Source organism: Babylonia areolata, chromosome 5 (genome assembly GCF_041734735.1).
Source record: "Babylonia areolata isolate BAREFJ2019XMU chromosome 5, ASM4173473v1, whole genome shotgun sequence".
Lineage (NCBI taxonomy): Eukaryota > Metazoa > Mollusca > Gastropoda > Neogastropoda > Buccinidae > Babylonia > Babylonia areolata.
In genome coordinates, this window is record NC_134880.1 from 6,913,604 (window position 1) to 6,926,103 (window position 12,500).

Sequence of the window (12,500 nt, forward strand, 5' to 3'; positions counted from 1 at the left end):
CATGTTAGTTTGAAAATGAATCGGTGATGTGTCATGTTTAGTAAATGAATAAATAGGTGATGTTTCATGTCCATTGATAAATAAATTGGTAATGTTTTGTGTTAGCTAATCAGTAAACTGGTGGTGTGTTCTGCGTTTAACAAGACCAGTGAATGAATTGATTGTGCCGGTTGAAGGATGAAGAAGGGGTTGCATTGAAGTGACAACAGAGTGACGTGAGGTGTGTCCAACAGGTTAAAAGATGGTGGACAGACGCAGTAGCCAAGTGGTTAAAGCGTTGAACTTTCAATCTGATTTGTCCGGCGTTCGAATCTTGGTAACGGCGCCTGGTGGGTAAAGGGCGGAGATTTTTTCCGTTCTCCTAGGTCAACATATGTGCAGATCTGCTTGTGCCTGAACCCCCTTCGTGTGTATACGCAAGCAGAAGATCAAATACGGGCGTTAAAGATCCTGCAATCCATGTCGGTGGGTTATGGAAACAAGAACCTGTCCAGCATGCACACCCCCGAAAACGGAGTATGGCTGCCAACATGGCGGTGTAAAAACGGTCGTACACGTAAAAGCCCACTCCTGTACATAGGATTGAACGTGGGAGTTGCAGCCCCCGAACAAAGAAGGAGATGAAAGATGGTGGGGTTTGCACTGAGCAAGATGAGGTGTGTCCCAACAGGGCCTACTCGTTCCATGTGAGTGGGGAGGGTCAGATGCAGCCGGTGCCCTTCCCCCCCGATGCCCTGATCGGCCCGGGCATCCCCCGCCACGCCCGCCAGATCAACACCCTGAGCCACGGCGAGGTGGTGTGTGCCGTCACCATCAGCAACCCCACACGCCACGTCTACACCGGGGGCAAGGTGCGTGGTGGTGTGGTCTTGTGGGGGGTGTTGTGTTGTCAGGTGTACACAGGTAGGTGGTGTGTGCTGTCACCTTCAGCAACCCCACACGCCACGTCTACACCGGGGGCAAGGTGGGGGTGGTGGTGTGTTGGGTTGCATCGTGTAGTGCGGGGGTATTGTTTTGTGAGGGGTGTTGAGTGTTGTCAGGCGTACACAGGGAAGTGGTGTATGCCGTCACCATCAGCAACCCCACACATTACATCTACACTGGGTGCAAGATGGGGGTTAGTATTGTGGGATGCTGTGTTGTGTGTAGGGGTTTGGGGGGTGCGTGTCGGGGGTGTTGTGTTGTGCAGGGGGTAGAGCAGTGTATACTGGGGGTTGTGGGGTGTTGTATGTCAGGTATTTTGTTGTGTACGTGTTTTGTAATACTGTTTATCATGATGTGAAAGGGTGTGTGTAGTGATGTGCTGTGTAATGCTGTATATCATGTGTAGTGCTGTGCTGTGTAATGCTGTATATCATGATGTGTAGTGCTGTATAATGCTGTATATCTTGTGTAGTGCTGTGCTGTATAATGCTGTATATCATGTGTAGTGCTGTGCTGTGTAATGCTGTGTGTCATGTGTAGTGCTGTATAATGCTGTATATCGTGCAGTGCTATATGCTGTGTAATGCTGTATATCATGATGTGTAGTGCTGTATAATGCTGTATATCATGTGTAGTGCTGTGCTGTGTATCATGTGTAGTGCTGTATAATGCTGTATATCATGTAGTGCTGTACTGTGTAATGCTGTGTGTCATGTGTAGTGCTGTATATCATGTGTAGTGCTGTGCTGTGTAATGCTGTGTGTCATGTGTAGTGCTGTATAATGCTGTATATCATGTAGTGCTGTATTGTGTAATGCAGTATATCATGATGTGTAGTGCTGTATAATGCTGTTTATCATGTGTAGTGCTGTGCTGTGTAATGCTGTGTGTCATGTGTAGTGCTGTATATCATGTGCAGTGCTGTGCTTTGTAATACTGTGCACCATGTGTGGTGCTGTGCTGTGTAATGCTGTATATCATGTGTAGTGCTGTGCTGTGTAATGCTGTATATCATGTGTAGTGCTGTGCTTTGTAATGCTGTATATCATGATGTGTAGTGCTGTATAATGCTGTATATCATGTCTAGTGCTGTGCTGTGTAATGCTGTGTATCATGTGTAGTGCTGTGCTGTGTAATGCTGTGTACCATGTGTAGTGCTGTGCTCTGTAATGCTGTGTATTATGTGTAGTGCTGTGCTGTGTAATACTGTGTACCATGCGTAGTGCTGTGCTGTATAATGCTGTATATCATGTGTAGTGCTGTGCTGTGTAATGCTGTGTACCATGTGTAGTGCTGTGCTTTGTAATACTGTGTACCATGTGTAGTGCTGCGCTGTGTAATACTGTGTACCATGTGTAGTGCTGTGCTGTGTAATACTGTGTACCATGTGTAGTGCTGTGCTTTGTAATACTGTGTACCATGTGTAGTGCTGTGCTGTGTAATACTGTGTACCATGTGTAGTGCTGTGCTGTGTAATGCTGTATCACATGTGTAGCGCTGTGCTGTGTAATACTGTGTACCATGTGTAGTGCTGTGCTGTGTAATACTGTGTACCATGTGTAGTGCTGTGCTGTGTAATACTGTGTACCATGTGTAGTGCTGTGCTGTGTGTTTCAGGGCTGTGTCAAAGTGTGGGACATCAGTCAGCCAGGAAACAAAAGTCCTATCTCACAGCTGGACTGTTTGGTGAGTAGAAAGGGCTGGATTGAATGGAACTTCTGTGTGTGTGTGTGTGTGTGTGTGTGTGTGTGTGTGTGTGTGTGTGTGTGTGTGTGCAGCAAAAAGTATATATCTGAACTAATGACTGTTATGTGTGTGTGTGTTGTATGTGTGTGTGTTGTGTGTGTGTGTGTGTGTGTGTGTGTGTGTGTAGCAAAAAGTATATATCTGAACTAATGACTGTGTGTGTTGTATGTGTGTGTGTGTGTGTGTGTGTTGTGTGTGTGTTTGTTGTGTGTGTGTATGTGTGTGTGTGTGTGTGTGTGTGTGTGTGTGTGTGTGTGTGTGTCATATGTGTGTGTGTTGTGTGTGTGTGTTGTATGTATGTGTGTTGTGTGTGTGTGTGTTGTTTGTGTGTGTATGTGTGTGTGTGTGTGTGTGTGTGTGTGTGCAGCAAAAAGTATATATCTGAACTAATGACTGTTATGTGTGTGTTGTATGTGTGTGTGTGTGTGTGTGTGTGTGTGTGTGTGCAGCAAAGGGACAACTACATCCGTTCCATCAAACTGCTACAGGACGGACGGACACTGATCGTTGGGGGAGAGGCCAGCACTCTCTCCATCTGGGATCTGGCTACGGTCAGTGTTACCTCCCCTGTCTGTCTGTCTTACCTCCCCTGTCTCTGTGTGGTCTGAAGGTAAGGTGGTTACACCTGGTTGTTCAGTTCCCAGAGAAAGAACAGTCAGGGGGATATCAGCTGACTGAAAGTGATGGTGTGCAAAAGCTTAGGACAAGACAAATCATATGTCAATATCTACTGACTCAGTTTCAGTTTCTCAAGGAAGCATCACTGAGTTTGGAGAAATCCATATACGCTACACCACATCTGCTAGGCAGACGCTGACCAGCAGCGTAACCCAACACGCTTTGTCAGGCCTTGAGGTCATGCATATTTGTTTGTGTACCTATCCGAGTGGATTTCCTCTACAGCTCTGCCAGAGGACAATACACTTCGGTTGCCATGGATTTTTTTTCTATGCACCTTGTGCGTGCTGCCCAGGGGAGGTCTTGGTTTATCATCTCATCGGAGTGGATAGACACCCAGTTTGACGGGCGCAATAGCCGAGTGGTTTAGCGTTGGACTGTCAATCTGAGAGTCCCAGGTTCGAATCATGGTGACGGCCCCTGGTGGGTAAAGGGTGGAGATTTTTACAATCTCCCAGGTCAACATATGTGCAGACCTGCTAGTGCCTGAACTCCCTTCGTGTGTATATGCAAGCAGAAGATCAGATACGCACGTTAAAGATCCTGTAATCCATGTCAGCGTTCGGTGGGTTATGGAAACAAGAAAATACCCAGCATGCACACCCCCGAAAACGGAGTATGGCTGCCTACATGGCGGGGTAAAAACGGTCATACACGTAAAAGCCCACTCGTGTGCATACGAGTGAACGCAGAAGAAGAAGAAGAAGAAGAAGACACCCAGTTTGATTTTCCAGTCAAACTTGGGAGAAAGGGTGAGAGGAGGAATGGAACCCAGGCCCTCACAGACACTGAATTGGCAGGTAAACATCTTGACCATGCTCACAGACACTGAATTGGCAGGTAAACATCTTGACCATGTTCACAGACACTGAATTGGCAGGTAAACATCTTGACCATGCTCACAGACACTGAATTGGCAGGTAAACATCTTGACCATGCTCACAGACACTGAACTGGCAGGTAAACATCTTGACCATGCTCACAGACACTGAATTGGCAGGTAAACATCTTGACCATGCTCACAGACACTGGATTGGCAGGTAAACATCTTGACCATGCTCACAGACACTGAATTGGCAGGTAAACATCTTGACCATGTTCACAGACACTGAATTGGCAGGTAAACATCTTGACCATGCTCACAGACACTGAATTGGCAGGTAAACATCTTGACCATGCTCACAGACACTGAATTGGCAAGTAAACATCTTGACCATGCTGCCACTTTCCTTCTTACTGAAAGTGAGAGTGTGTAAAGCAAAGTTTCAGTTTTAGTAGCTCAAGGAGGCGTCACTGCGTTTGGACAAATCCATATACGCTACACCACATCTGCCAAGCGGATGCCTGACCAGCAGCGTAACCCAACGCGCTTAGTCAGGCCTTGAGAAAAGCAAAGAAAGTCACACATTGACATCAACTGATGGAAACGGAGGGTACGTGAAACAACTCTGATGTGCGATGACTGAAAGTGAGAACTTGTTTATAACATGTGGAGGATTACGTACCAGTTGTTTTGCTTGTTTGCACAGAAGGCACATCTTCTTCTTCTTCTGCGTTCGTGGGCTGCAACTCCCACGTTCACTCGTATGCACACGAGTGGGCTTTTACGTGTATGACCGTTTTTACCCCGCCATGTAGGCAGTCATACTCCGTTTTTCGGGGGTGTGCATGCTGGGTATGTTCTTGCTTCCATAACCCACCGAATGCTGACATGGATTACAGGATCTTTAACGTGCGTATTTGATCTTCTGCTTGCATACACACACGAAGGGGGTTCAGGCACTAGCAGGTCTGCACATATGTTGACCTGGGAGGTCGTAAAAATCTCCACCCTTCACCCACCAGGCGCCGTCACCGTGATTCGAACCCGGGACCCTCAGATTGACAGTCCAACGCTTTAACCACTCGGCTGTTGCGCCCGTCAGAAGGCACATCAAACGGTTGTAGCGCTTTCACTTGCGATGCTTGTGTTCAATCCTGGCAGGACAGGATCACAAACCTTGAGGTCCTGGACCGCGCAGAGACCACTAGCATCGAAGCCATGATCCTGAAAGCCTAGCTCAGTGTCACTTGCTCCACTGCTGTTTCATGGCTTCTCTGCATGTCAGCAGCCAAAGGGATACAACTCTGTAGACACTATAATTATTATTTATTTATTTATTTATTTATGTAAGCTTATCTATTATCTATTCACCTTTTTTTTCTTTTTTTTTTCTCAAGGCCTGACTAAGCGCGTTGGGTTACGCTGCTGGTCAGGCATCTGCTTGGCAGATGTGGTGTAGCGTATATGGATTTGTCCGAACGCAGTGACGCCTCCTTGAGCTACTGAAACTGAAACTGTAGACACTGTCCATGCCTGCTCCAAGGAAACAAAAAACAGAAGAAGAGAAATAGTGTGGAACAGAATGTGATTAAGAGTGACTGCAGACCACCTTCGCTTTTCAGCAGTGGCGTCCAGAGCTGAAATGTGTTGAGAACTTGGACTTGGTTGGGAAATACAGAGCGTGGTGTGATGTTTTTGTTTTGTACCCGGCAGGATTGTGGGTGGTTGGTTTGTGTTCTCCTTTGAAGAGAATGTTCAGTCATGGATGGATCCATCCAAGGCCTTCACCATCATGAGAAATTGGGCCATGTGTGTCACCAAGCTTGACCTCCTTTCTAGGTGTTAATGAAGATAGAAAAGAACAAACGCTTTTTAGTTTGTTTTTTTTATGTCAAGGATTTTGCCTGTTTTGCTTGTGAGGCCTGTTCAAGGAGACTGGAATGAGCGTTGCGTGTTGTCATCACCTTTGACTCAAGCGGCTGGACAGAACTGGAAACTTGCAGGGTGAATGACGAGGCAGGGCACTGTGCAAGGTGTTTTCGTTATTTCACCATCCATCCAGCAGAATCAGAACCCATCTCCTTGCTCAGTTTTTGACTCACTTGTGTAAACAAAGTGAGTCTATGTTTTAACCCTGTGTTCGGTTGTCTGTGTGTGTGTGTGTGTGTGTGTCCATGGTAAACTTTAACAGTGCCATTTTCTTTGCAAATACTGTCAGTTGACACCAAATTAGGCATAAAAATAGGAAAAATTCAGTTCTTTCCAGTCATCTTGTTTAAAACAATATTGCACCTCTGGGATGGGCACAAAAAAAAAGAAAAAAAAAGCCAAACTATATGCAAACTGCATTTACTGTTATATTTATATTTTTTTTTATTCTCTAAACTTGGCACTTTGATCTGATATTCTGACACAACAACAAGAGCAGTCATTATTATCATTTTTTGTTCAAACAGGAACTTCTTTGCTAAGCATGGAAGTTATATTTCTTTTGCAAACGTTTTGGTGCAGAAAAAGGAAAAAAAGGGAAATTAATCTGTAATTAATGCTAGGGGACTTAATTTGCTTTAAACTGATCTTTCTGATCTTAAACATTACATTTTGAAATTATATTCAGTACATAAAAAGCTTGTGTGTTTTACTCTGAGTGTACAGGGCTTTCACAATGTTCATTCGCCCAAGTGGTCTTTTTTGGAAAATACTAAAAATCAATACGACGAGTGGACTTTATAGATCTATTGGCTGAGCCCTGAAGGTCATGGGCAAAAATCAATTGCGTAAACATATTTATACACATTCAAAGCATGTGCTTATATTCTTCGCAAACGCAAATGATGCCATTTTGTTTCAAGTTGTTGTTCAATCCTATATTCAATGGACAATACACGATAACATGTGATGGAAAGTTGGAGAAGGAGACCGTTAAAATATTTATTCAGAGAAAGATTTGTGAACACCTCATCACTTACTGGATGCCCCAAACTGCCATAAAAATATCTACAGAATCAGTTGGAATTCACAGTTAAAAATAATAAACCATGTGAGTTAATACCCTTGTCTTGACTTTTCTCAAAATGAAGTCCTTTTCACTTCATAAGACGTTTAGAAGTACTTGTACTTTGCTCTACGTGTTATTAGTTTAACAAAATACTCAATTTTTCATATCAACTTTAAAACTATCAAACTAGAATGAACATAAAAGAGAAATTGAATTGACCGTGTCAACCGGGTGTAACTAACTGAAACTTGTACATCTATCTAGATCCAGAGAAAACGGCAAAATGTTGCAGTGTGATTGCGGGGATAGCCATGTTTCCTTTACCGTGGACTTAAAAAGAATTTTTAATTGCCCTTAAAGAATTTTTGAATGCCCAAGATACACCATAATAATATGATTTAAACAGTGTTCTCACCACAAATACCGCAATCAATTTATCGCCCTTTAAAAAAGCATGTTTAAATATTATATTTTTGAACGTCAGTTAAGGAGCCATGATAGTGTAATGGGTAAGACAGTTTCTTCTCAGCCGAACACGCGGAGTTCGAATTTGCCGTTAGGACTTTTTTTTTCTTTTTCTTTTAACCCGAAGCTTTATAATAACAAATACAGAACACATTTTAACGATCAGATTAAAAAAAATATTTTTTAAGTGTATCACAAGTGAGTCTTGAAGGCCTTGCCTGTCTTGTTCTCCTTTACACCAGACTGGTGACTGCAGCGAGAAGTGTAGACATGAAGAGGTTTACTGCAGTGAGAGATGTAAATATGAAGAGGTTTACTGCAGCAAGAGATGTAGACATGAAGAGGTTTACTGCAGCGAGAGGTGTAGACATGAAGAGGTTTACTGCAGCGAGAGGTGTAGACATGAAGAGGTTTACTGCAGCGAGAGATGTAGACATGAAGAGGTTTACTGCGGCGAGAGGTGTAGACATGAAGAGGTGTACTGTGCTGTGCAGCCGACGCCGCGCATCAAAGCAGAGCTGACGTCCAGCGCCCCGGCCTGCTACGCTCTGGCCATCAGCCCCGACGGCAAGGTGTGCTTCAGCTGCTGCAGTGATGGCAACATCGCTGTCTGGGATCTGCACAACCAGACCCTGGTCAGGTGAGGCACTGTGTGTGTGTGTTGGTGAGTGGGTGTGTGGGAGAGGGCGGGGGGGGGTGTGTGTCACTGGACGGGTGTGTGTGGGGGTGTGGGTGTGCATGCAAGTGTCTTTTCTGTGTTTCGCTTTGGTGTGCAGGCATCTTTGCGTAATTGGGTCATGTTTGATGAGTTAATTGTGTTTCTGTTTGATTGGTATTCACTATCGCGTATATCTCATGTCCACATTATATACATCCACACTCATGTCACATTATTCATTGATCGTGTGTGTATCATGTCCACATTATTATTTATCAAAACATGTCACATTATTCATTGATCGTGCATATCACATGTCCACATATCATTTATCAACACATGTCACATTATTCATTGATCGTGTGTATCACATGTCCACAATACATATATCCACACACGTGTCACAGTACTCATTCATCATGTATATCTCATGTCCACATTATATACATCAACACATGTCACATTATTCATTGATCGTGTGTATCTCATGTCCACAATACATATATCCACACACGTGTCACAGTACTCATTCATCATGTATATCTCATGTCTACATAATTATCATTTATCAACACACATGTCACAGTATTCATTGATCATGTGTATCACATGTCCACATATTTATCATCACACATGTCATATTATATATGTTGATTGTGTATATCACATGTCCACATATCATTTATCAACACATGTCACATTATTCATTGATCGTGTGTATCACATGTCCACATATCATTTATCAACACATGTCACAGTATTCATTGATCATGTATATCTCATGTCCACATTACATATATCCACACACATGTCACAGTATTCATTGATTGTGTATGTCACATGTCCACATATCATTTATCAACACACGTCTTATTATTCACTGATTGTGTATATCTCATGTCCATATCATTTATCAACACATGTCACATTATTCATTGATCATGTATATCACATGTCCACATACCATTTATCCACACACATGTCACATTATTCATTGATTGTGTGTATCTCATGTCCACATACCATTTATCCACACACATGTCACATTATTCATTGATTGTGTGTATCTCATGTCCACATTACATATATCCACACACGTGTCACAGTATTCATTGATCATGTATATCTCATGTCCACATTACATATATCCACACACATGTCACAGTATTCATTGATTGTGTATGTCACATGTCCACATATCATTTATCAACACACATGTCACATTATTCATTGATCATGTGTATCACATGTCCACATATCATCAACACACATGTCACATTATTCATTGATCATGTATATCACATGTCCACACCATTTATCAACACACATGTCACATTATTCATTGATTGTGTGTATTTCATGTCCACATTACATATATCCAGACGCATGACACAGACAGTTAATCAGCATTGCAGATTTACAGAAGATGGAAAGAGGAATGTAATGTTGATAACAACAGAGAGGGGGGGATGAACAATGAACAGAACAAAGAAAGGTGTGTGATGACTGTCGATGTAACAGTGATGGGACCTTGCAGGCAGTGGTGTGTTGACGTAGCAGTGGTGTGTTGATGTAGCAGTGGTGTGTTGATGTAGCAGTGGTGTGTTGATGTAGCAGTGGTGTGTTGACGTAGCAGTGGTGTGTTGACGTAGCAGTGGTGTGTTGATGTAGCAGTGGTGTGGTGTGTTGATATTACAGTGGTGTGTTGACATAGCAGTGATGTGTTGATGTAACAGTGGTGTGTTGATGTAGCAGTGGTGTGTTGATGTTACAGTGGTGTGTTGACGTAACAGTGGTGTGTTGATGTAGCAGTGGTGTGTTGATGTTACAGTGGTGTGTTGACGTAGCAGTGGTGTGTTGATGTTACAGTGGTGTGTTGATGTAGCAGTGGTGTGTTGACATAGCAGTGGAGTGGTGTGTTGATGTTGCAGTGGTGTGTTGTGTGTTGACGTAGCAGTGGTGTGTTGATGTAGCAGTGGTGTGGTGTGTTGATGTAGCAGTGGTGTGGTGTGTTGATGTTACAGTGGTGTGTTCACATAGCAGTGGTGTGGTGTGTTGATGTTACAGTGGTGTGTTGATGTTACAGTGATGTGATGACCTTGCAGGCAGTGATGTGTCGATGTAACAGAGATGTGTTGATGTAACAGTGGTGTGGTGATGTAACAGTGATGTAACAGTGGTGTGTTGATGTAACAGTGATGTGGTGATGAAACAGTGATGTGGTGATGTAAAAGTGGTGTGTTGATGTGACAGTGATGTCGTGATGTAACAGTGGTGTGTTGATGTAACAGTGACGTGGTGATGTAACAGTGGTGTGTTGATGTAGCAGTGGTGTGTTGATGTAGCAGTGGTGTGTTGACGTAGCAGTGGTGTGTTGATGTTACAGTGGTGTGGTGATGTAACAGTGATGTGTTGACGTAGCAGTGGTGTGTTGTGTGTTGACGTAGCAGTGGTGTGTTGTGTGTTGATGTAGCAGTGGTGGTGTGTTGACATAGCAGTGGAGTGGTGTGTTGATGTTGCAGTGTGTTGATGTTACAGTGGTGTGTTGACGTAGCAGTGGTGTGTTGATGTTACAGTGGTGTGTTGATGTAACAGTGGTGTGTTGATGTTACAGTGGTGTGTTGATGTAGCAGTGGTGTGTTGATGTAACAGTGGTGTGTTGATGTAGCAGTGGTGTGTTGACGTAGCAGTGGTGTGTTGACGTAGCAGTGGTGTGTTGTGTGTTGACGTAGCAGTGGTGTGTTGATGTAGCAGTGGTGTGTTGATGTAGCAGTGGTGTGTTGACGTAGCAGTGGTGTGTTGACGTAGCAGTGGTGTGGTCTGTTGATGTTGCAGTGTGTTGACTTGGCAGTGGTGTGTTGATGTAGCAGTCGTGTGTTGATGTAGCAGTGGTGTGTTGATGTTACAGTGGTGTGTTCACGTAGCAGTGGTGTGGTGTGTTGATGTTACAGTGGTGTGTTGACGTAGCAGTGTTGTGTTGATGTTACAGTGATGTGATGACCTTGCAGGCAGTGATGTGTCGATGTAACAGAGATGTGTTGATGTAACAGTGGTGTGGTGATGTAACAGTGATGTAACAGTGGTGTGGTGATGTAACAGTGATGTAAAAGTGGTGTGTTGATGTAACAGTGACGTGGTGATGAAACAGTGATGTGGTGATGTAAAAGTGGTGTGTTGATGTGACAGTGATGTCGTGATGTAACAGTGGTGTGTTGATGTAACAGTGACATGGTGATGTAACAGTGGTGTGTTGATGTAACAGTGATGTAACAGTGGTGTGGTGATGTGACAGTGATGTGATGACTTTGCAGGCAGTTCTGTGTTGATGTGACAGTGATGTGATGACTTTGCAGGCAGTCCTGTGTTGATGTAACGGTGATGTGTTGTGGTTCCTGACACGGCCCCGTGCTGTCGGCTGGACTATGAGCAACAAGAACTTGTAACAGTGCTGTGATGACGTTGCAGACAGTTCCAGACAAGAACATGTAACAGTGCTGTGATGACGTTGCAGACAGTTCCAGGGCCACACAGACGGTGCCAGCTGTATAGACATCTCCCCTGACGGCACCAAACTGTGGACTGGGGGCCTGGATAACACTGTGCGCTCCTGGGACCTCAGGGAGGTCAGTCGTGTGGGGGGTTGGGGAGTCGTGTGGGGGGTGTGTGAGGGGGGTGGGGTGGGGGGGGGGATGGTGTGTATGTGTTATTGTGGATGTATTTGTGTGTGCATTTGTGAAATATGTGTGTGTGTGTTTGCAACTGCCTTTGCATTTATTTGTGTGAATCAGTATGTACACTCTTGCATCATTATGTGTATGTGTGTGTTCTTTACTGCCATTGTCAGCTTGTTCATTGTTCAGTGCTGTCAACATTAACACAGTCATTAAAAAAAAAAAGATATCATGGACTTCACTTACAATTATAATTTCATTGTTATCATCATCTGAGTGCTTGTGCGCCACTATATACATTGATACTGTTGAAACCATAAAGGTTGCGATCATCAAATCAGTTGTTGACCACTTGTTTCCATTGGTATTGTTATAACCAGAGGGGTCAGGATCATTGATCATCATCTTCACATTGAGGTTGGCATGGTTACGTTGACTGTTGTTCACGCATGGTTACTCAGAGGTCATTGTTTTGTGCAGGGGAGACAACTGCAGCAGCATGACTTTTCATCACAGATCTTCTCCCTTGGTTACTGC

At 43.8% G+C, this 12,500-nt stretch overlaps 1 protein-coding gene across 3 annotated transcripts in view; it reads left to right on the top strand.

The window, feature by feature from the left end:
• Window positions 1–12,500, top strand: part of LOC143281896 (transducin-like enhancer protein 4) — a 95,165-nt gene that overhangs the window by 79,764 nt on the left and 2,901 nt on the right. For all 3 annotated transcript variants that reach the window (XM_076587174.1, XM_076587173.1, XM_076587175.1), the window contains exons 15-20: window positions 671–851; window positions 2,542–2,610; window positions 3,120–3,221; window positions 8,129–8,274; window positions 11,804–11,915; window positions 12,444–12,500. The exon at window positions 12,444–12,500 is cut by the window's right edge and continues 26 nt beyond it. In XM_076587174.1, the coding sequence (XP_076443289.1) occupies window positions 671–851; window positions 2,542–2,610; window positions 3,120–3,221; window positions 8,129–8,274; window positions 11,804–11,915; window positions 12,444–12,500 (667 nt within the window). The remainder of the gene's footprint in view (window positions 1–670; window positions 852–2,541; window positions 2,611–3,119; window positions 3,222–8,128; window positions 8,275–11,803; window positions 11,916–12,443) is intronic.